General features: G+C 46.5%; 2 protein-coding genes across 5 annotated transcripts in view; one reads left to right on the forward strand and one right to left on the reverse strand.

The window, feature by feature from the left end:
* LOC144178416 (transmembrane protein 245) overlaps positions 1-15,509 on the reverse strand; it is a 30,035-nt gene extending 14,526 nt beyond the window's left edge. For 2 of the 3 annotated variants that reach the window (XM_077706254.1, XM_077706253.1), the window contains exons 1-8: positions 14,674-15,509; positions 8,237-8,459; positions 7,921-8,009; positions 7,086-7,205; positions 5,255-5,423; positions 3,811-3,964; positions 2,415-2,559; positions 713-817 (exon numbers count right to left, since the gene is read on the reverse strand). In XM_077706254.1, the coding sequence (XP_077562380.1) occupies positions 713-817; positions 2,415-2,559; positions 3,811-3,964; positions 5,255-5,423; positions 7,086-7,205; positions 7,921-8,009; positions 8,237-8,459; positions 14,674-15,189 (1,521 nt within the window). In that variant the 5' untranslated portion in view covers positions 15,190-15,509. The remainder of the gene's footprint in view (positions 1-712; positions 818-2,414; positions 2,560-3,810; positions 3,965-5,254; positions 5,424-7,085; positions 7,206-7,920; positions 8,010-8,236; positions 8,460-14,673) is intronic. The other variant, XM_077706255.1, reaches the window with a different exon arrangement.
* Positions 15,510-15,629: 120 nt separating this feature from the next.
* Positions 15,630-20,584, forward strand: Smug (Single-strand-selective monofunctional uracil-DNA glycosylase). 2 transcript variants are annotated; one of them, XM_077706258.1, is made up of 4 exons: positions 15,630-16,062; positions 17,167-17,286; positions 18,725-18,892; positions 19,160-20,584. In XM_077706258.1, exons 1-4 carry the CDS (start codon positions 15,820-15,822, stop codon positions 19,481-19,483), a joined length of 855 nt encoding a protein of 284 aa, XP_077562384.1. In that variant the 5' UTR covers positions 15,630-15,819; the 3' UTR covers positions 19,484-20,584. The 2 variants fall into 2 exon arrangements, with proteins under 2 accessions (XP_077562384.1, XP_077562385.1); XM_077706259.1 differs by having other exon boundaries at positions 15,630-15,843.
* The last annotated feature ends 1,343 nt before the right edge of the window (positions 20,585-21,927 follow it).

Below are 21,927 nucleotides of genomic sequence, written 5' to 3' on the forward strand. Positions count from 1 at the left end.
TCATGAATTCAGTGCAGCAGCAAAACTTTAGTAGGACTTCATTATGGTGCAATCTGTGACATGGACAGCTGCTATTTGTATGGCAAGCTGTCTGGCAGTAAGGACTCAGTTCACAAGAGTGCTTGGTAATTTCTCCGAACAGCAGCATAGCCAGCCTGCGTACCTTTTTTTCTTTTTTTCCGTTCATTAGTACGAAGACAGCCGCCTGGAAGTTGTTCACCAGCACCGGCAACACACTCATTGGCCAATAAGAATTCTGAAACAGCTCCTGCTCCTAGTCACCAGTGACCGTAACCATGAAGTCCTCACCTGGTGAAAAATAAGCTCGTCAAGTAACTTCCCTCCAACAATTGTGGAGGTGTAAACTGTTCGACAACACCAACCTGAGGAAACAAGAAGAGACCTCGCAGAACATTTATTATGCCCTGTCGTGAATCTAAATGTGACTGCCAGCTACTATGATGCAGCAAACAAACTGTTACGATTTCAAGATTAAGACGCAAATTCTGGCCAAAGCAATTAAGTTCTAATGATTCCGTGGCTCAAAACACAAAAGCACCAATGTTTTATCCCAATGCTAAAGAGCCTGTGCGATCGTTGCATAAGTTCAGCACGTTTTGATTTCTCGAGCTATAAATAGAAAGTAAAAAGAGCATTCTTCAGCATCTTCATTCAAGACCGGCACGAATGGTGACATGGACAGGAGGCCCACCTGCAGGGCAAGGAAGATGGTGCCCACGGTGGCCATGAGGAACACCAGCAGCAAGATGCCAATGGTGGTCAGCGAGTCTATGGACATCTTCAGCACAGACACCATCTGGGGAGGAGCAAGGGGAAGGAAGGGGGCAAAGGAAGTGAACAATTTCACAATCTTGTAGCCATGCAGCATAAAGCCAGTGTGGCCAGCAGTCAAGTACAAGCAGCCTTGTAATCACCCTTGTGGGAAGGGGACTTGTTTTTTCTCGTTTCAAAGCGAGCATTTTGTATGAGGGTGGTGGGTAGGTAGCAGCTTCAAAGAAACCACTAATGCATCGACGAAGAATAGAAACTTGGCAGAGCTTACTCCTGCAGCTTCCAATGACATTTTTATGGGCACTAAAAGGACCTTCTAGGCCCAGTAGCCAAGATATCACCATGTACTGGTGGTGTTGCAAAAACTGCAGTCTTTGGCATAATGGAATAGTTTATTGTTTATGCAGAGTGCATACACACAGCACACTCATGTTAAAATGAACTTGGTTTTGATTAAATTTGTGGTTAAGACAACATAGTTAAGGCTACAATTTTCTGGTACTTCCGTTTTCTGCACCCACATACAGTAAAACCTCATTACAAGAGACACTCACAGGACCCAGGAAACATGTCTCTTGTAACCAGAGTCTCTTGTATGCAATGTTGCTAGCATGGCAAACATATGAAAACCAACCAAAACGTTTTCATTGAGATGTCTCTTATAACCAAGTGTCTCTTGGAACACTGTTTCTTGCAACGAGGTTTTACTGTACCTCGAGGTTTTACTGTATACATGCATATGTATATTTAACCGTGTATTCATTTTTATTCATTTCGTTATTGATGACTCAGGTTTTTGTAAACATTTCTGGTGCAACCTTTGTGTTTTTCTTTTCTCTATTCTTTTCTCTTTCTGAATGCTTTATTTTTACTTGTTCCCCTACCTGTGATAGCAATGGCGCTGTTTAAATTGTATACATTTACAGGTGTATGAAGGTGTATTTTCCATGAAAATTTTGCTGACAACACAATGCAGCTGACACTGCGTAAAGGGGGTTGAGGACCTCTGTAAGGCCGTCTGTGCCTTTAGTCCCAGTCTCCTCTCACTCAGATAACAAATAAAGGTTTTGCAAATCATATCAACAACCCTTTTGCTCCTTTGAGACATGCACAATGCAAAAAAAAATATCCACTTAAGACGAATTCGATAATACGAACAAATTTTCATGGTCCCTTCGAGTTTGTCTTTACGGGAATTAACTGTATCTGCATACTACACACATATGCACCAGTAAGGAGGAAAATTTCGGTCACCTTGTGCAAACGTATGCCACACACACACACATGAAAAATCTCAGAAGTATGCTACTACTGCATAAAATAACTGCCATGAAAACCTGCACATCCTTTTGCTTATCTGCAGCGCATACACATTATTCTGTGTATTATGCACAAAGTCCAAGCTGGGTGGAAGAGGCAAACATAAATGTACTAGCAACCTTTGACCAAACAGGAAAACTTGAAACAGTTTTGACAGCATTTGCCCAACAGTGTTGGTTCAAGCTTCCCATAGCCAAGAGAGCAGGGAACAGCACGTCCAGGGTCATCAAGAGTCACTGTGCCAGGGTGCAGCAAGCAAAGCAGCCAAGCAGAAGAGCGGCACCACTGCCACCACCACCCACCCGCCTGTCGCCCTCGCGCAGCAGCCGCCAGAGCCCGTGCACAGGTCCCGGGAAGAGGGCCTGGCTGCGCTCCTCGTACCAGTTGCGCAGCGTCCAGCACAGATTGCGTGTCTGGTCCCGCAGGCAGCTCCACAGGTTTAGGTGGCTGCCTGCAAAGAGGAGGACGAACGCAATGACACCATCTATAACGATGGCGCACCGATAGACCATGTTGGGACAATGACCCCCCTTCCCTTCTCGTGGCTTTGTCGTGTGCCCCTCCGTCGGCAGGAGCTATGCGTGGCCGCCGCCAACACCAGTGAGTCACAACTCTTTGTATGGCCCTGGCCGGCGGCTTTTTACGCAGTGTCGGGGAATGCGTTGCTGTCCTCTTGACCTTTGGGGGCGGACAGGGAGGGGAGCGGAGGTCAAAACCCTAATTGGTATGTGTGCTGCAGTGGGGAGGCGGCTTTGCTTGCGACCGCTCGCGCATCCTTCAACGCATCCATCTGGAGCTGTGACCAAGAGGGGTCGCATCAAGACTTGCTCCTGTGGCAGTTTCTGGGTGCCAGAGCTCCAAAATTTCTCGTGTACCATGAGGCGGTTCGGCACCTTTTTGGTCTCTGGGCCCCTATTAGGGAACGCGCGGCGATACCCCCTTAGTGCACGCGGCGCATTTTAATTTTTAATTTTCATTTCTGCCCTGTTTTGTCGTATGTTCATGCTTCATCGTCTGCTGTAAATACGTGTAAATGGACTTTCCTTCATCATCTTCCTCCTGCATCAGTGTCATCAGTGACTTTCACCCCTCCACGACGACACCACCCACCTCTACAACGAAGCACACTTTACTCCCTCCCTTCTCAGTAGTTAGAATGGGCAGTGGTTCAGAGAACAAATTGTGATCCACTTGTCTGGAGGGGGTATACAGGCAGCTGGACTGGAAGAAGTTGCCAGTACAACCTAAAGAAGAATATTCAAACAACTTTCTCTAGTCCGCCGCGCCTGGAGAGCACCTGCAAAGGTGGCCACTGACAGTGCCCAGTTAAAAAACAGCCATGAGGCAAACGGCAAGAAATTTTTCTGTTAATATGCATGTAGGGAATCAGTTCTTTTTTCATACACAGGTCAAAGGTCGGTCTGTCAAGAAATACTTTTTTTTGCAGCAAAGTTCCCCGTCAAGTATGGTCTTGAGCAGCATAGCAGGGGTGGGTGCAAAAAAGTGAATTTTGGGGTTTGATCTGACGAAGCTGCATCTGGCACTTTGATGCAGACCGTAGAGGAAGGTCACAAATTTTTTTGACCTCTTTGGGACCTTTGACATGTTTCAAAATCTCGACACACGGGTGTTTGCACTTTCTGCCTCCATCGGAGCAGTGCCCACAGCGATGGGGTGGAAGGAGAGAGAGAGAGGCACTTGCCCACTCGCTTGGTGACGGTGTACAGCAGGGGCACGTAGGTGAGGTGCAGGAGCCAGATGTAGCGCCACAGCTGGGCCAGCAGGCAGGCCCACACCAGGGTGGACAGGTACAGCCGGCTGCGGCTACCACCACCCTCCTCCCCCTGGGAGTCTGCAGTGCAGCACGGGCACCCTCGGATTAAGACAGCAGCCTTCATGAACCAGTAGGCGCCAATGACAGTAGATGACTGTATGCCGCGTGGTGGGCAGAGCAAGTCCTGGAGCCCATAAATTTGAAGCAGGAGGGCCTTGCATGGGAGCAGTAATAGTACTAAGCATGCAATGTTAAAAAAATTGATTGATCAATTGTGGGGTTTACAATGCTTCACAGGTGATGAGGCGTGCCGTAGTGGAGGGCTCCGGATTAATTTTGACCACCCGGGGATCTTTGACGTGCACACACAGGTGTTTTTGCTTTTAGCCAAGAACTAAAAAGAATGGTCACTGGACCAGCACAGCCTTTGTGAGCAGTTGCTGAAGCACGATGCTGGATAAGCAACAACTACAGCACAAGCCCAGTGAGGAGAAGACAAGCAGGAGCAGCAATCCTGCTGGGAAAGCAAGTCCTTCGAAGCCTCAGAGAAATGGCGATTTTCCGAGCATCACCTAGCAGGTAGCGCATAATAAAATCATCCAAAGTTGAAACATGCATCTTGCTAATACGACAGGACCACCACATTTGGTCAAATCATAAGTGGCACAATGAAATTAACCAAAGCCAAGTTAGAGTACACTGCACAAAAACGCCATCTGCATTCTGTTCAGAACTTTTTCCCTAATTAAAGGCCAACTGCACACAAATTTCACCTCAACCAAATTTATTTTTAATGTGTAGTAAGTACTATTACCAAACCAAATGGGACACGAGTGGTAGCCCCGTGAAACACCTCGTTAATTGGTCAGAAGCGTTTAAATAAGCTCCACCACAGACCACAATGCACCTGCCGGCAGATCACGTAAACAGCCACGACGCGCCTGTGATGCTCCAACCGATGGGGGCTTCCTCCTCTGGCCAGCCATGCAGCTGGAGAACTGGTCGAGCTCTGCTGCAAACGCTTTACCCATTTGCTGCCCTGCACGCACCTAGAGCTTGCACACAGGCTTGCTACCATCCAGCCGCTCACTTGCCGGCTGAACGTTATTTTAATAGCCGCACTCTCCTCGATTTCAGTTTCAAAATCGCCGATTTTTGCTGACCACTCGCGGCGTCCACGCGCATATTTCAACTGTTGTATCTTGCATTTTGCATCCTGCTTTCTTTTTCAGCAGACTATGCAGAAATAGTGTTTTCAAGAGGTCGAAATTTTGAGCGCAGTTGGCCTTTAAATCCCTTATCACTCCAGTGCTGCGTTCTCCGACATGCTTCTGCATACTACCTTCTTTTTTCTGTGACAATGCTCACCTGTCTTCTTTTCCTGGCCCTCCTCAGCGCTGGCCTTGCTGGCTCCCTCGCTGTCCTGCACTGTGATGGCCGGCAGAATTGTGTCCCCTTCGCCCGGTGACGGCGAAACACGCGTAATGTGCAGTGCTGGTTGCAACAAGGGGGGCACCCCAGCTCCACCATCCCTGTCCTGCAAACCAAAGTCAGCTCGTGATGGTGGTTCCAGCCCGAGCTGTGCTTCACGCTGTATCTATGACAACAATTACGAGGGTGACACAACAGCCCGGACCTAAAAGAAGCACAGTGGCCTTTTTTAACCAATCATGTTCGCAACACAACAGCAAAAGACTGACGATGCTCGAAAAGAGTGATGCTGGCACACAGACTGTGGCTGGGAAGTCTGCCCACTGAAAACCCCATACACTACAGCCGATAAACAATGCCATAGTCATGTTTACCTGGCTCAAATCTATATTTATATTAATTGAAAACAAACACACACTGGCAGAAGTATTCGTGACAGCAAGAGGAAAGACTGCGCTGTACAATGCACAAAAAGAATGTCTTGCCAGGTCACGGCAAGCCCTTATGACAGTACTCGTGTAATCATAGTATATCATGTGGACTTTCGTAGAGTTTGCATGCACAGCAGTAAGTAAGTACAGCACAAACAGGGCAGCATTTTGGATTGCATAAATTTAGTAGAGGGAGCCAAGAGCATGCTGACACAACATACATTGAACTTGTGGCCAGAGACTACCCACAATTTCCTCACCTCAAAGCTACTGCTGTTCCCATCCATTAGACTTCAAAAGAACACTGAGCACTCAAGACAAGTGTGTCACAGAACAACCACAAAGAAAAGGCCACGTACAAATATTACGTGCACAACAAAACAGAAGGTTCGGTAAACACTATGCACAAACAGCTCTATGCTAAACACTTTCTCGTTATAAGTAACACATAAAAAGGTGTGTTAGGGGTTGCATGATTGTAACAGTTCTCAAAAGCTGTCACTCTGAAACGTACAACAATTAGGGTGATGGAGATTTCTGTTTTTACAGCACAAAGTGCCACGTGCTACTATTGTGAAAATGTGTGAAGTAGAGAACAGTTACTCATACTACCAAGAATGGAAAAAAGCTCCGAGAACACCTGAACACTTCATACAAGTTGTGGATGCCACAGCGCTAATGTCCAGTTGAATGCCTGCCAAGTGTTTTTCCGTGTTTTGCATTGGGAGTACTGTTTTACGTGTTTCCTACATAGCATGTTTACGAGTTTCGTGACTGAATTAATGAGAATTAATTTTCAGCATTTCTACGGTAGCATGTTGGCTATGCTACTGTGTGCTACGCTACAAATGTGTGCTACGCTACTAAATGTGTGCTACGCTAAATGTGTGCTACTAAATGTGGGCTAAAAATGTGTGCTACGCTACTAAATGTGCTACGCTACTTAGCCAATGGGAGGTCTAAGATTCGTATCACTGCCACAGAACCTGCACGTACACCGCTGACTGCCCGTTGCAACTTTCACACTGATGCCCATCCTGTGCACCTGCCCCAAAGGTGCTCACCCTGAACCTCACTAACTTAGCTTACGAAGGAGTCAAAATTTCGAAGGGGTGGAGTTTATCGGTGCATCCATGCAACAGCACGTTCTTGCTCTGGCTTTGGAGCCCACGTCCCCTTCGTAACAACAAGCGCAAGAGTGGTGCAGTGGAAGTTGGGGACACGGGGGCTTGTGCAGAGCACCGGAGGCACACAGCACACCGATTAGAAGGGCGGAGGGCACGGGCAGGCAGCAGGCACCCTCCGGGGCTTTCCACACAGCAGCGGGGCGCACTGACTTGGGATGGCCTGCGCGAGGACGACTCTGGCGGCGCGGTGCCCGGGAGAAAGACTGTGTCCGGCTCAAGGCTGAACGACACCCGCTTCTTGGCTGTGGGCTTGGGCGGGCACAGGTGGTCCTAGGACCAAACGCTCACGTTGGTCTCCACGCACCCAACAACAGTGTGGGGAACGGAGTCTGTGCCCCCATCTACAGGTATGGGGCGCTGCCTATGGAGCTCCGGCAGGATGTGTTTGTGTGAATGAGATACGAGTGCACATTTACAGCTTTATTTTCAAATTTCGTTTTATTTAATAATTGCTTTGCCTCACTAATGTGTGGCTTGGAAACACCGAACCCCGAAGATCAGAAAAATAAAGCACTGCCCGAACCAACTGCTATGTAACCACAGGCTTCACAAAACATAAATCTGTGTATCAGCTAATGGGGACATGTGCTGCTACTTGCTCACAAAATATTTTCAGTTTCACTCTCAAAGGACACTGTCACGATAATTTTCTCTTCAAATAGAGCGCGCCAAAATAAGAAAGCTCAAGCCCTCACAATGTGGAAGGTAGCAATGCAAACAAGCACCTATCGAGCTTCTTCACAGTGGACCCCTAATTATTCATAGCTGCCAAATGCTGGGTGCCCATTATGTGCCACTTAATGCTGAATGCCAACCATGTGCCACTTCAGCAGTGGAGCGAACGGAACTCTCGTTAACTGCAAACAGCTCCAGGCATTAGTTACTGTCTGTGCAGCCAAGCAGCACGTCTGTCCCGCTGTCATGCCGCTGGCAGAATTTGTTCCAAGTGCTCAGCAGTGAGCAGTGCCCCGTTCCCCCATCTCACCTGATTTTGTGCGGCCACAGGTGAGCCCGTAAGCCAAGCCCAGCCTGCGTACAGGCTGCTCACACAAGGTGAACCCGGTTCCGTTGTTCCTGCAGCAGAAGAGCCGTCCCTCCAACTTATCAGCCTACGATTTGGGAGTTACGGCTGCTAAGGGCATGCACCCTGAAAAGCAACACTGCTGACCAAACAATTACACACAAAAATGCACTGATATACGAGAGATCACATGTGTGACGTGTAGACGATAGGCAGTTTCTCCAAACGTAACGAATTTAGATCTATGCTTGAGCTATCCACTTGGTGCTGTTCCACCTACCATGCTCCCCGTCCGTGTCCCCTCGCAGCTCCGCCAGGAAGCCCGTGGCAAGGAGCAGGAGCAGGGCCGCCAGGATGGGCACCCGCCAGATGCCCGCCACGGTGGCCAGGTGGCAGACCACGCTGAGCCACACAGCGGGCGACAGGGCACGCAGGTAGCCCTCCGTCTGGGGCGACCACCAGAAGCACAGGGCGCCCAGGTACCCCACCAGCAGGCCCCACACCTGGGCATTGTTGCGACAGGCTTGGAGTCTAAACTGCAAAAGATGCACGCCTCACCCACAAGGCGTGATGCAGTGGATGCCTCGGGTTTTCTTAACGCATGAACTTAAAAAAGCTGTCCCAGGGGCATTTAGGCTCTCACCTCTACGAGAAAGGTAGCTGCCACAGCCTGGTTTCAAACCAGTGACTTTATTCTTTATTCAACATATACCTGCAGCACCCGAAGGCATTATACCAGGGGGGTTACAGGTTCGAAAAAAACAAGTTTTCATTCACAGCAGACACTTGTACATTTGAGAGCCCATTCCACTCATGCATCGTTTTGACAAAAAATGAATTTGCAAAAATTCCAGTTCTGGGACGGTATTCCCTCAGTTTAAAGGAATGATCAATTCGATTTGACAAATAATATGGCGTCTGTAAATACATGTCCTTGTTGATTCCAGTTCTATTATTAAATATTAAATATAAAAGTTTTAATCGCAATTTTCTTCTGCGTGATGAAAGCAGCTCCCAATTCAATTCTTGTTTCATAGCGGTACAGCTTTCCCGCCATTGATACCGTCCCAGGACGAACCTTGCCGCCCTGTTCTGTATTTTTTCTATCACTGAGAGATACCTGCGGCGGATCCCAGACAGCGCAGGTATACTCTAAGACTGGTCGTACACACGTCAAATACGCATATTCTGTAAGTCGCTCATGCGAACATCTTAAGTTACGCTGAATAAAACTTAACACTCTCGCAGCTTTCGCGACAACATAATCCACATGTACATTCCATGAACAGTCAGAAGAAAAGAAAACACCCAGGTATTTGTAAGTTGTCTTCGTGGTAACTGGCACAGTATACAGTATCTATATTCGATCTTCTTTTTCTTCTTTGAAAAACAAAGATCAACGCACTTATTAAAATTCAAAGACATTTTCCACGTTGTACACCAGTCATGAATACGCACCAAATCGTTTTGAAGTTGGGAGGCATCCTGCTCACTCTTAATTTGCGTACATCCAGTCCTAAGGTAACTTACTCATTACTTGTCAGAGATTTCCTGATACTGCACTTTTTTGGCAGCCTCTGACACAAAGTTACCAGAGGCATTTGCTGAAATGCCAAACGCCGTTGATCTGCAGCGAGCGGACTTCCACGCAGCAGCTCTCGTGCCAGCTGTGTTATGCCAAGTCCACTAAGGGGGCCTTTTTAGCTTGCAGGCTATTCCTTTGGAGACCTCCCCTTGTAGACCTTATAGGTCCCCTTGGAGACCTGTTTTTGAACTGAATGATCAACATCGCCTTGAACTGAGGAGGGCTTTTCTTATGTGCAATGGACGACTGTGTCTGCTTTTTTCCCTTTATTACTGCTTTTGTTGTGTATGTTCGCCTTTGTTTTCAGTTAATCTTTTCGTAATGTGTGTGTAGAACATTTTTTTTTCTTTTGTTGTTGTTTTTGCTTTGTGTTCGCTGGTGTTCACTTTGTCTTCTGTTCAACTCGTCACCATTGCCCCAATTTTATGCCTAGGGGCTATTACAAAAAGCTTTTGTTTTAGGGACCCCAGGTAATCCAAGTTAATCCAATGCAGGTCAGTTGTAGCTTGCAGTTCCCTTTAATTTTTTTTATTGCTCCTCAAGCTCAATTCCCTGTCTTTTAAATACCATTTCTTTCTCTTTAAATCCCTACCTTCCCACTTCTCATGCATAGGTTAGCCAACTGGCATGTTCCCTGGTTAACCTGCCTGCCTTTCATGTATGCCCAATTTTATGCCTAGGGGCTATTTAAGGTAACAATAAATGAAATGAAATCAAGGGAGAGCACCACAAATGCCACCCATTTATAGGACAAACACCATGTGTCCATGCTTACCTCAGCATTAAGAATGTCTTTTCTACGTATTGTCCATTAAAATTTGAGTTTCATGCATGAATAGGATCATACAGAAAATGAAAGGCAGGGAGGTTAACCAGGGAACATGCCAGTTGGCTAACATATATGCATGGGAAGTTGGAAGGGAGGGATTTAAAAAGAAAGAAAGGGTATTTAAAAGACAGGGAATAGAGCTTGAGGAGCATTCAAAGAAAAATTAAAGGTAACTGCAAGCTACAACTGACCTGCATTAGATTAACTGATTACCTGGGGCCCCTAAAACAAAAGCTTTTTGTATTTCAACTCTATGAGGAATAGTACAGCTGCTGCTGCTCGTAATTGTACTGCAATGTTGGGCTTAGCAACAGAATTCCTCCATCCCTAAGCCATTGTGGCAGTCGCTATTGTCGATAATCTAATCACTGCAACAATCAGTCTTCATTTTCGGTAGTATCTGGGCTTTGTATAAGCCCATCCCAGACTCCCAGTTTAACTCAACTTCTTATCTTTACGGACTGCAAAAAACATTACAAAACCTGCCACATACAGCCCACCCATCAATTGGCCTATTGAAAGTATTTGAGGAATGAATTTGCCAATCACTTTCACGCTGGGAATAGTCAATGAAAGAAACCTACTTTGCACACAGTGTATCGCATTTATTTAAGGCTCCTGAAAAATGCTCACGTTCAAGCCACCAATTGCTCACATCACATCAGTCCACACCACTTGCAAAGTTTTGCATTGGATAACAGGCTATCAGAGACCAATTCCAGAAATTACACCAGCAAAAAGGTAACCGACAAGTGCAGAAGGTAACCGACACTGCAGAGGTAATCTGGGTGCGCATTCTTTATAATATCCATAAACGGCGCCCAATTTATGCTCTCCACTCCTCTGCGCATTTGTCAGAACTCAACCCCTAGTCCTTTCGCACTTGTTGAGTGCAGTGTAACAGACAACACCACGAAGTCAATCTGCTGACTTTTATTCACAGGGAGAAGGAAAGGAGGTGGGGGAACAAACTGTCCATATGCCAAAGAGAGCAGCACGATCTGAATCATTATCAAACTTTGTAATGAATTAGTAACAAGACAAAAAAAAACTCAAATATCTCCTTTGTTAACCCTACATAACTACCTCTTTTTCAGACTTTGGTGCCCCAGCCAGGTCAGCTTGTAATCCTGCATGAGGGGGGGAGGGGACACTACTACTCCCCCCTCCCAGCTCCCACACTTACAAAAGAACATGAGAATACCATGAGAATACTTCCATGGGGTCTCCCAGTGGCATGTCCACTCTACAGGGCCCAAGTTACTGTCTGAACGGATTAAATGCTTTGGCATGAAGTGTTGCACATCCAGTGAACAAATAAAACAGCGCTAATTGTTCACCGCTCGATGCCAAACTCCACCATTCCAAAAGAACAAAGAAGAACCTCAAGAATTTAGGCTCCTTGTTATCTCCGAGACAGAAACCTTGGTGCACTCGCTTGCTTGATGGGCATGCCAACTATTGTGAGCGTCCCAACAGCGACGTGTAGCAAGCAGTGTCTGCACACACTACAGGAACAACCGTGCATGCGTACCTAGTGAAAGGCGCGGCATCCGCGTCTGAAGTTGTTTTGCAAGCACCTGGAGACGTGCCAGGGTCTCGACGCAAACGCTTAAGCAAAAGGAAAGAGGCAGGGTGCGGTGGGGGGAAGTGCTAGGGGAAGTATTCTCTCTTGCAATGAGAAATTAGAGTTGGCAGCAGACCCAGGGGGAGTAAACAAAATTCTCAACTGCAGGTGCCTGCACCTCTCCTGCCAGGGGGCCTCTAATGGGAGACCCGCACTAGATAGGGAACAGCACCACTCCTGTGCCAAGATGCAATCAACTCGCAGCTCTACTGAACTGGCAAGCTCAATGCAATGGTAATCTCATCCCCAATGAAAAAAAAAAAAAAAAGCCTCCTTTGAAGAGAACATCTTGCCAGTTAAAAAAACGTAAGCTGCTGAGGGCGGCTTACTTGCAGTATTTCTTACTGCACAGAAACACTTATTTAAGCAACAGTAAAATTTATAACATGCTGAGAACTGCAAAGAAAAATCTTTGATGGTCACCAGCTGTTTAAATGTGCTAAAAAATTCTATACGCAGAAGCCAAGCTTATCAACAGTCCTGTTACACTGCATGACCTCATGTAAAAAATTATACACAGAGTTAGTATAGCAATCCCATCGATATAAAACTATAAAATACCATTTTAAAGTTAATTTTGTAAAGTTAACGGGACTTGGAAATTATATCACAAGATACGAAAGAAAGCAGCCTAGCTCCCCAACACAAAATTAACACGTTTTTGGTTAGCTCCCGAATTGCTATAATCTAGCTGTACACCTGATGTGAGCTCAAACTTATGACGTCAGGTGCCAATGTATTTACCAGCAGTTAGAGACTGGTCAGTCTCTACCAGATGTGTTCAAGTGTAAAAATGCGGGTATTACGGGAGAGCCCTCCGCAGCAGCTGATGATGGTGATATCCCACAAACCAGCACATACCTGCTCGGGGGACTGGCAAAAAGAATTTGGCGTAAACGTGTAGGGAATCAAATGGCTGAAACATAAACGAGCAAAAAACGCTCTTTTATTTGTAGTCTCTCTTCTACTACTGCTATTATATATCCTTACATCCCTCTCATCTCCCTTTATCTGCATTAAAAACTTTTTCATAAAGGTTCTATCGATCATCCAAAGTAGTAGTTTCGCTGTCAATGCACGGTATGACAATTATTGACCGTATTAACCTTTATAAAATTGTTTGACTCCCCACTGCATGACGAATAGTTCAATTTCCGTCTGAGGCCTGATCTTTTTCAAGGCATTCAGTGACCCCAGATGGATCTGGATGGATAGACCCCAGATGGATCTAGTACAGACATGGCTTCAGCCACTTCACGCAGACCTTTTTCGGCTATCCCCTCCTTGTATTAGTGTGTCACCTGTGGAAATAAACTTTGATAATATCTTCCCCCCGAATGCAAAGATGTTGCCGGCCCAAATCCTCAATAGATTGCTGGAGGATCATTTGTCAGCCCTTCATTCCCATATTGTCATTGCTACCGATGCCTCGCAAAGTGATGAGAAGGCTGGAGTCGGGATATTCTCCCAGTCCCTCGATTGGTCCTTTTCAATTAGGTTACCTGATTACACACCTATTTTCCAGGCGGAATTATTGGAAATGATTTTGGCTCTTCAAAAACTTCAGCATAGATTTTCACATGTTGTTATTCTTTGACTCCCTCTCTGTGTGTTCCGCATTAACATCCGAAAAAGACTGTTCAATTATCCGCACATTCCGGTCATTTGTTCCTCATCAGCTTTGTGAGGTTAGGCTAGTGTGGGTTTCAGGACATGCAGGAATCTCTTAGAAGTGGCTGATCAATTAGCCAGTATGTCCCTTGGTGGCCCTGTGGTCGTGCAATGTCCAAATGATAGCTCTCTATTGGGGGCGAGATTTAGACGTTTACAACTACTCCAGACTTATTGGAAAGACGCCCGTCTCTCTTCTCGAGATTATAGCCACCTTTGTCATGCATGGAAGCCGACGTTTTGTGAATCAAGGCTATGCGAGGTAGCAAATTCCTCCATTAAATTTTTATCTTTATAAATCTGGTCTGGCTCCATCTCCCCAATGCTCTTTCTGCGACGAACTGGAAAATATAGAACATTTCCTGTTTAATTGCCGCAACTTTTCCCCAATACAACGCAAGCATCTGGAGTCAACCTTTAGGCGCCTTTACCTTCCGCTATCTACTTCCGAGGTTCTGTCACTAGGCGCTTCCGCCCTAGGAGTCTGCCACAGGGATGTTGTGTATGTTGCGGCGACAGGCCAGTTTTCCAGCCAGCTAAGCGTTCACATTTATTTAATTTTTCTTCCTTACTCTACTTCCATATTAAATATATATATTAAAAAATGTTCTGTATTTCCTTTTCTAAATTTTGAGATCTAAAATAAATTAGGTCACATCCTGATTAGGTACAAAGCTTCTTGGCCAATTCCCCCGTGGGTATGTGCCATGGTCTGAGACAACCAACCAACCAACCATGACATCAACCTTAAACCTTAAAAAGTTAAGGGGGAAGAAAACTAGTACTTGTAGATAAATTGCCGAGGTATGCGACTGAAAAAGAAACTTCCGTCTAAAAAAAAGCAGTTTTGACACATCTCTGCGAGTGATGGCAGCAACGGTAGCCGTAATTCTGTGCGTTTACCGGTCCCTCGAGGCGGGCCCGAATGATGCAATTGTTTCACCCCGACGCGTAGCGCGCCGTTGATCAACAAGCAGAGAAGAGGGGGCGGGGGCGGAGACCTACCATCCATCCCGAGGAGAAGATCTCGAGCGTCGCCGACACGACGTGGTAGAACACGAGCAGGACACCATAAACTTTCCACACAACCGCGACGGGCAGAAAGTGGTGGGCGAAGTAGAGCAGCGGCACAAGCACCGAGGCGGCGAGGAACCACTTGAAGTACTGCAGCACCGTGTTGCAGGCGCGCTCGGCCACGCTGTCGACCACCTCGAACGGCAGACAGAAGACGCCCACGGCCAGCGGGGTGCTCGTCTCGCGCAGGGCGTCCAGCCAGCCGTTGAGCAGCAGGCACAGCGAGCGCTTGAACGGGTGCAGCACCGACCCGAAGAGCAGGGCCCACAGCAACGGCCCCAGGAAGGGCTGCAGGATGAAGTACACGGCCACTCCGGCCGCGCTCACGAAGGCAGCGAAGACCAGCGTCGCCGTGTTGTAGACCGCATGCTTGAGCGCCTTCTCGTGCCCCTGCGGAACCAGGTTGAGGAACTCGAACGGCGATCGGGCGACGTCTTTCGCTGCCATCGTCGCCGCGAGCTAGACGGTCAGCTGTTCAGCGCAGCAGCCTAGGCGGGTGGGGCGCGCGTTGCGTCGTCGTCGCCGACCATTGCGTACGGCGACAGAGCGCACGCCCAGTCGTGTGCTGCCTTCGGTGGCGGACGATCAGGGCCGGCAACGTCTGCGGAGTTACCCACTTCGACCCATCGTACACATACGCCCGCAAATTTAGTGCGCGCAGACGTACTCCCGCGAAAAGATGTGCGCGCACCACACGCGAAAGTAGGGCACCTTCCGCACCTTCCGTGCTTTTCGGTTCCTGAATGGCTCAGCTGGCCAGAAAGATTTCAAGATCATATGCAAGTTCGCGCTCTACCTTTGCTTCGGTGCAGTCAGCAGCGCTTGCTGTAGAAGCGGTCGAATGCGAGAACAAGCAACGAAATATGGCTACTTTTTAAAAAGTGCGAGTGATTAAATACCATAAAATTAAAATTTGCTGAAACTGCGTATATAACTGAATATTTTACAAAGTATGTTGGCAAACAAGAGTTGACCCTGAAGCAATTTTGTCATTTGGAAACGTGGAAAAACGACTAATGGACGACAAGACATGCGTCCCTGATTGAAGCGTTGTTCATAGAGAAAAAAATTTGTGCCATGGCCTTGCAGGACAGTGAAAACGTGGGAAGTGAAATTGCGGTCACTTTCCTTGCAATTGAGCAGCGCCAGAGCGAACTCCTTTCTCGCATTAACTTCGGTTCGAAGGTTTCTTGTGTCTACAATCCTGTGGTGTACGCTCGTGAAACGCACGAATGCTTTGTGCGAAAATATTGCAGCACTAAAAAGACGGTAATCTTTCTTGGCATGAACCCTGGCCCCTACGGCATGGCCCAGAACGGGGTACAGTCCTCAATTTTCTTACTAAATATGGTATCATAGAGCAATAAAGAAAAGGATGGGTGTGGTGGATTTAATGTGGTGCGACAACGTGTGTACCGGTCTGGTTCACTCAGTGAGTTCAGGGGCTGCATTTTGTCACTGCCGGTGCCAGTGACAAAATGCAGGCTATTTGCAGGGCAGGAGATATTAGTGCACATGCAGTTATGAAATAAAAAGTTAGCCTTGACGTCACAAAAGAAATCTGGTCGTTCAGGAACATTGACTACTCCTGCGGCCCGCACAACGACGCGACGCAACGGTGGGCGGAAAGCGGTAGCTGTGCGGCCAGTGGCAACAATTTGGAGCGCTCAACGTTTAGGAGCATTTCAGCCCAAGACACGCCTCTTACTGGCTTTGGAAAGGTTTAAGAAAATGCTGATTATCTCTCATTCAATACAACCAGCAAATTTGGCTCTGTTTAATTAAAATTTCACAACGAAATGAGTAAATAAAAACTGGAATTTGAATTTGAACGCGTGACTGACAGATGCGTGCTCAATTGACTGCAAGCTTGAGGTAATTTGTATGAACTTGAAATGTACTCTACCAGATTTTTCTGGCTTTATAAATAGTGTAGATGCGTGCTCTGTTTGACTGCAAGCTTGAGGTTATTTGTATGAACTTGAAATGTACTCTACCAGATTTTTCTGGCTTTATAAATAGTGTATGTCCAATTGAACATACAAAATCTCTTAATAATTGAGCATGCCTGCTGTTTGTTCAAATTCGAGAGTAGTCCTTTATGAACCCTGATGCCGCGTCATAGCCGTACTCTGCTTTTATACCAAGCCTTGGTACCTCCTTGTCAGGTGCAGGTCAGAAAGGCTACATTGTACTCTTATTTTGAAATGAAATTTAGCTCTTTCCATCGAAGGGCTTGCTCATTTCTCTCGTGTAGTTAACTACCGGTATGTCCTTCCGTAAAACAACTCTAGTCTGTTTTTATCTCTTGTTCACAATCTTCAGTGAGGTTACTTTTCATAAAATTTCCGTAGCTACAAATTAGTGTGAATTGTTTTCAACAAATGTGGGGCCCGGCTGAGCTATTGTGTGCCACCTCTACAGGTGCCCTTTGGAGACAGGGAACACGTGGTCGGCTGGCTGGGTATCACTGGACGAGTCGACAAGCCACAGTACGAGCACCCTCGAAGGCCTGTGCTGGGCCTCGACTGCAGGAGGAGAGAGGCATGTATGCATCGCCACCCTCAAGCACCTAGTGCCCCCTACACATAACAAACAAAATGGGCGGGCAATCAGACATCATTTGATGCATCTAGCCCCAGCTAGCCCATTGTCTAAAGAAGTTTTCGGAGCTTCGAAATGTATTTGAGCTTTCATGAGAAATTGTAGTGCAGGCATTTATTGTGGCTGAAACAACTGCATGCGGTTGTGCACCATCAAACGAGTCGCACTGCCATTTTTACTGTCATGCATATGGGCTGCAATTGCAGTGCACTGCACGTGCAAACACTGCTTTACTTTTCGCTCCATTTGAGGCGCTAACTTGTGTTACTAGTTCAAAAGTGTGCGATCTTATGGTTCTTTCTTTGTCACTGCAATACCAGTGTGCTGCTCTTTCTTACATTTCTGCAGTCAATGCACATATGCACACTACACTTGAAGGCAGGGTCTTGTAAAAACATCTTGAGCTTAGAACTGTTAGCATCAAGATGAAATGAACAGCAGCCAGATTGATGCTCATTCATATAACGATGCTCCTACTATCATATGTTGAAAAAAAAAAAGATAAACGCAACCACTACCACGACTCCTTGATCAAAAGTTTGGTATGTGCATGGTTGTCAAGCATGCATATTAAACTATTGGCAGAAAAGCGCATTTGTTTTAAAAGCCAGAACCAGTAGTAAAATAAAGGTGGGTTTGCATGCTAAAAAATACGACACAATTTATGAAGGAGAGCCTACGCATAAGAGCAAGTGAACCTAGCAATAACAGGGTGAGGTGGCTAATTTTCAGTGTGCAGACAGGAACTGTTCAACGTACTACTAGCAAAAAAAAAAGTACGCCCAATACCATTATCTCCAGGAAGTGGGGCATCTCAATATTTTTATTTCACGGTAGTGCAAAGCCAACACTCTTAAACCTCCTTAGAGTACATGCCAAAAGACAAGTTACATGTCAGCTGACATATCGTTTTTAATTTTCAAAGTAAGTAGAAGGCAGTGTAAAGTGCTCATAATGGAAATGACTAGCATTAGCTTTTTGCATGAAACATATGCGTGCAATGTGCAAATGTAAGCAATCAACACTTCTACAAGGTAACAATTATTTGGTATTATTCTTACGAATGTTGGTATAAAATAATATTAAGCCTGCATTATCATCAAACAAAAGTTTTACTGCAGCTCCAGAACAGCAGTTTGGCTTAGCTTGGCAGGCAATTTTCTTTTTTCTTCTGTGAAAGGACACGGCCCCCTTGGTAGACTTTGACCCTCATTTCTTGCTTGGGACATTGCTACTGTGTTGCATCACATGTTCAGGGGCCATTTTCAACACCTAGGCCTGCCTAAACACACGACAGACTGTCATCATTTTACTTGATATATGATGATTTGTGAGTTCTTGTGTGAGCGAAGTAAACATAAGGATGAAACACCTGCAGGTGAGCGGCCAGCGCTTCTGGAGTCTCCTGCGTGAGCTCACATCAGGTGGGGAGCTGTTGCGAGGCCCCTGGTTTGTGCACAACTACTGTCCCCTGGCATTCCTGCTCCCATCGGGCGCCAACCTGACACCAAACCGGCTACCACTTGAAGCACGCCAACAACTCCAGGTACACCGAGACATCTGTCCTGCTACTGCTGTAGCCCATAAGCTATGACTGTGCAGGGAAGCAGCGCATTTTGTTTTTCAGGGCGTTAGCTGGACAGTGCCAGCAAACCTTGGCATCCGTTTAGTCTAGGCAGTTTGTAGAAGTGCTGTTGGCAGCTGACCATGTGGAGGGAGCGTGCTTGTTCAGCTTCCCATGCAGTTGCTTTCAATGTGGCATGCCCGATAACCGGGAGAAACTAATGCGTCCCACCTCCTCTTCCAATTCTAGGCAATCTGCGATGCGGCCCTCCTGTCGGTGTTGGACCTGCTGAGGCCAGAGACGGTGGTCGGCATAGGGTGCTATGCGAGAGACAGGGCGCTGGCTGCCCTGTCCACCGCAGAAGGATGGGCAGCCGGCTTCACGCCGCCTCGCGTGCTGTGCCTGACCCACCCGAGCCCTGCCAGCCCCAAGGCCAACCGGGGCTGGCATGCACTGGCCCTCTCAGAGCTGCTCTCGTTCGGGCTCGTCTCGACCGAAACTGCCGCCAGGGCCAGTGCACAGCTGTGCTCACCAGCCACACGGGAAGCTGCTGAATCAGACAGGCCAGGCTGATCGCTGGACCATACCGTATGTGATCACTGCTCACCGGAGATGTTCCACAACCTTCCTTGTCAGCATATAAAGCAGTGGTGCTACCGCTAAGCATAGCCGATTGTGCTTCCAGTTTAGCTTTGTACTGATGGGTCACGCAACTGTGGCGCTCCCGTTCGTCCGTCATCTGCGTAATCTCTCCAGATCCATGACCTTTTCCAACAATTTCATTGCAACAACATGTCATACGCTCACCGTGGTTGGTGGAGGTAGAAGGAAACCTAAACCTGCACTGCTGACAGTTTGAAAGGTACTGAAGGAAAAGCAAAAACCGCCAGCACATCAGTCTCAAGAGGCCCTCAAAGAAGCGTGGACAAAAAGAGAGCCAGCGCGGTGTCCCAGGTGAGAAGAGTTCAAATTGTGGTGCGTGCTCCCTGTAGATGTGTGAGCTGCAGTAGAGGAAAGCCAATCGTATGTCAAGATAGTCTGTGCCATCAGACTACCATACTTCTTGCTAGAAATCATGTGTGAAAGTCTGTGTGAGTGATGGTGGTTTTTGTAGAAATGTGTAGCAAGAAAGGTTGGGCACTGTATTAATATGGGGCACTAACAGTACTGCAGGCTCTCCAAACTGAAACTGCGTGTCGGGAAACAATTTGGCATGTGCATTAAGGTGAACTTTTGCCTACTGTATGACAGTTCAAAATTCAGCTCTTGAATACAGGCGCTGCGATTACACGTGGCCGTACACATTCACCCCAGCCAGCAATTATATTCCACGACGAGCATCAAATTGTGACAAAAGTACAAATAAATGCTGAATAAGTGTTGTACATTCCGGATGTGAATCCTAAATGCTGTGGGAGTTCATAATGTACCATTCTTTTACATCAGTTATAAAGTTAGCTTTCAGATGTAGCAATATTGTACATGCTGATGAAGTCCACAGTAAACTGTTAGACCGATCAATTCAAATTGTACTACCTCTGTAGCCGCCTTGGTGACATAATGATGCCTAAATGTTACTGCTACTTAAAGCACGCCTGCCAGAGCGCTAATAGCTGATAAAAACTGCTCTTCACAATGATGTCAGGATTAAGCCAACTCTGGTATAGTAATAACATTGCGCCTAAGTGAAAAAAAAAAAAGAGCAAAGCAATGGCATTCCTTACCAAAGCTGCCTATTTAGTAACGTGAATGTCATTTGTTCAAAAAATACTGTTTAGATGCAAGAAGTGTGGGCATAGATTGGTTCCTATTTTCCGTCGGGAACTAAAGATGTGTGAATAATCAATACCTAAAGATGTGCGAATAATCAATACTTTTAATGCTTCGCTGATAGTGATTGCTATCCTATTCAAACTGCAGAACACTGTTACCATTCAAGGCCTGTTACATATACTGTATTTTTGCGATTATAAGCCCCCTCCCCTACTTTCGGGAAAAAGTTTGGGAAAAGTGTGCATGCAAATCTAAGCGCCCCCTTTTCTGTGCAACCATCGCAAGGTGGATTTGAGACGCGTGGAAGTGGGCCCGAGATGCATCGTGACCAAGTAGTTTATGAAGTTTTCGATTACAAACCACTTCAACGGAACAGAAGATGCTCGCTGGGGGCTACTGGGAGCATTGGCCCAAGCTGCACAACGGACTACAATGGTAGTGAGGGGTGACTGAGTTTTTGAAGCAAGCAACAGGGTCACTCTCTGCACCTATTTTTTATGTGTATGCCTCATAAAACATTATTCCTTGCACCAATCTCGTCAAGATAAGGCCTCGAAAAAAGTGTGGAGGGGAGGGGGGGGGGGGGGGTAATTTAGGGTTTTTGAATGTAAGCACTCCCCTCACTTTAGGCACCGCGATCGTGGAAGAAAGGGGGCGCCTAGAATTGAGTAAATACAGTATATTTTTAGAATATTAGAAACTTCAGAATAAAAACTTTATTTTCCCTGATTAAAGAAAGTTGAGAGAAGTGCGAAAGCTTCCTCACATCAATGCATCGAAACCTTCAAAGGCCCAAATCGCAAACACAGAACGAACCCATGCGACGATATTTTGCACACTAAGTAAATGCATGTACGAACTATCTAAATGTATATCGATACGTGGTTTATGAGATAAAGGTATACTGTTGCACTCCTTCTCCATGATCGATGCGTGTAATGTCTTATCTAGAACCGTTCTCTTTTTTTGCAATTTCCAAGTAACCGTTTTGACACAATGGACGCCCGGTTCCACGCATGCACCGCGTGTCCAGAGATCCTATCAGAGCTTTTCGCTCGACCAACCGGTCTATAAGGAAATGATTCGTTTTTTGACAGGACGCTATTGGTCCCACTAAGAAAGCTTTTGCTTTAGTAGGGAAGCAAAGGTGGCCTACACCGCAAAGCACACATATTTCAAAGTTCACAGCGCGACATGCGCGTTAGAATTGGCTTTCCAGCACAATGCTTTTGCTGTGGAAAAAA

This window comes from Haemaphysalis longicornis, unplaced genomic scaffold (assembly GCF_048455015.1).
Source record: "Haemaphysalis longicornis isolate Haplotype H1 unplaced genomic scaffold, Haemaphysalis longicornis Haplotype H1 scaffold_4, whole genome shotgun sequence".
NCBI classification, from domain to species: domain Eukaryota; kingdom Metazoa; phylum Arthropoda; class Arachnida; order Ixodida; family Ixodidae; genus Haemaphysalis; species Haemaphysalis longicornis.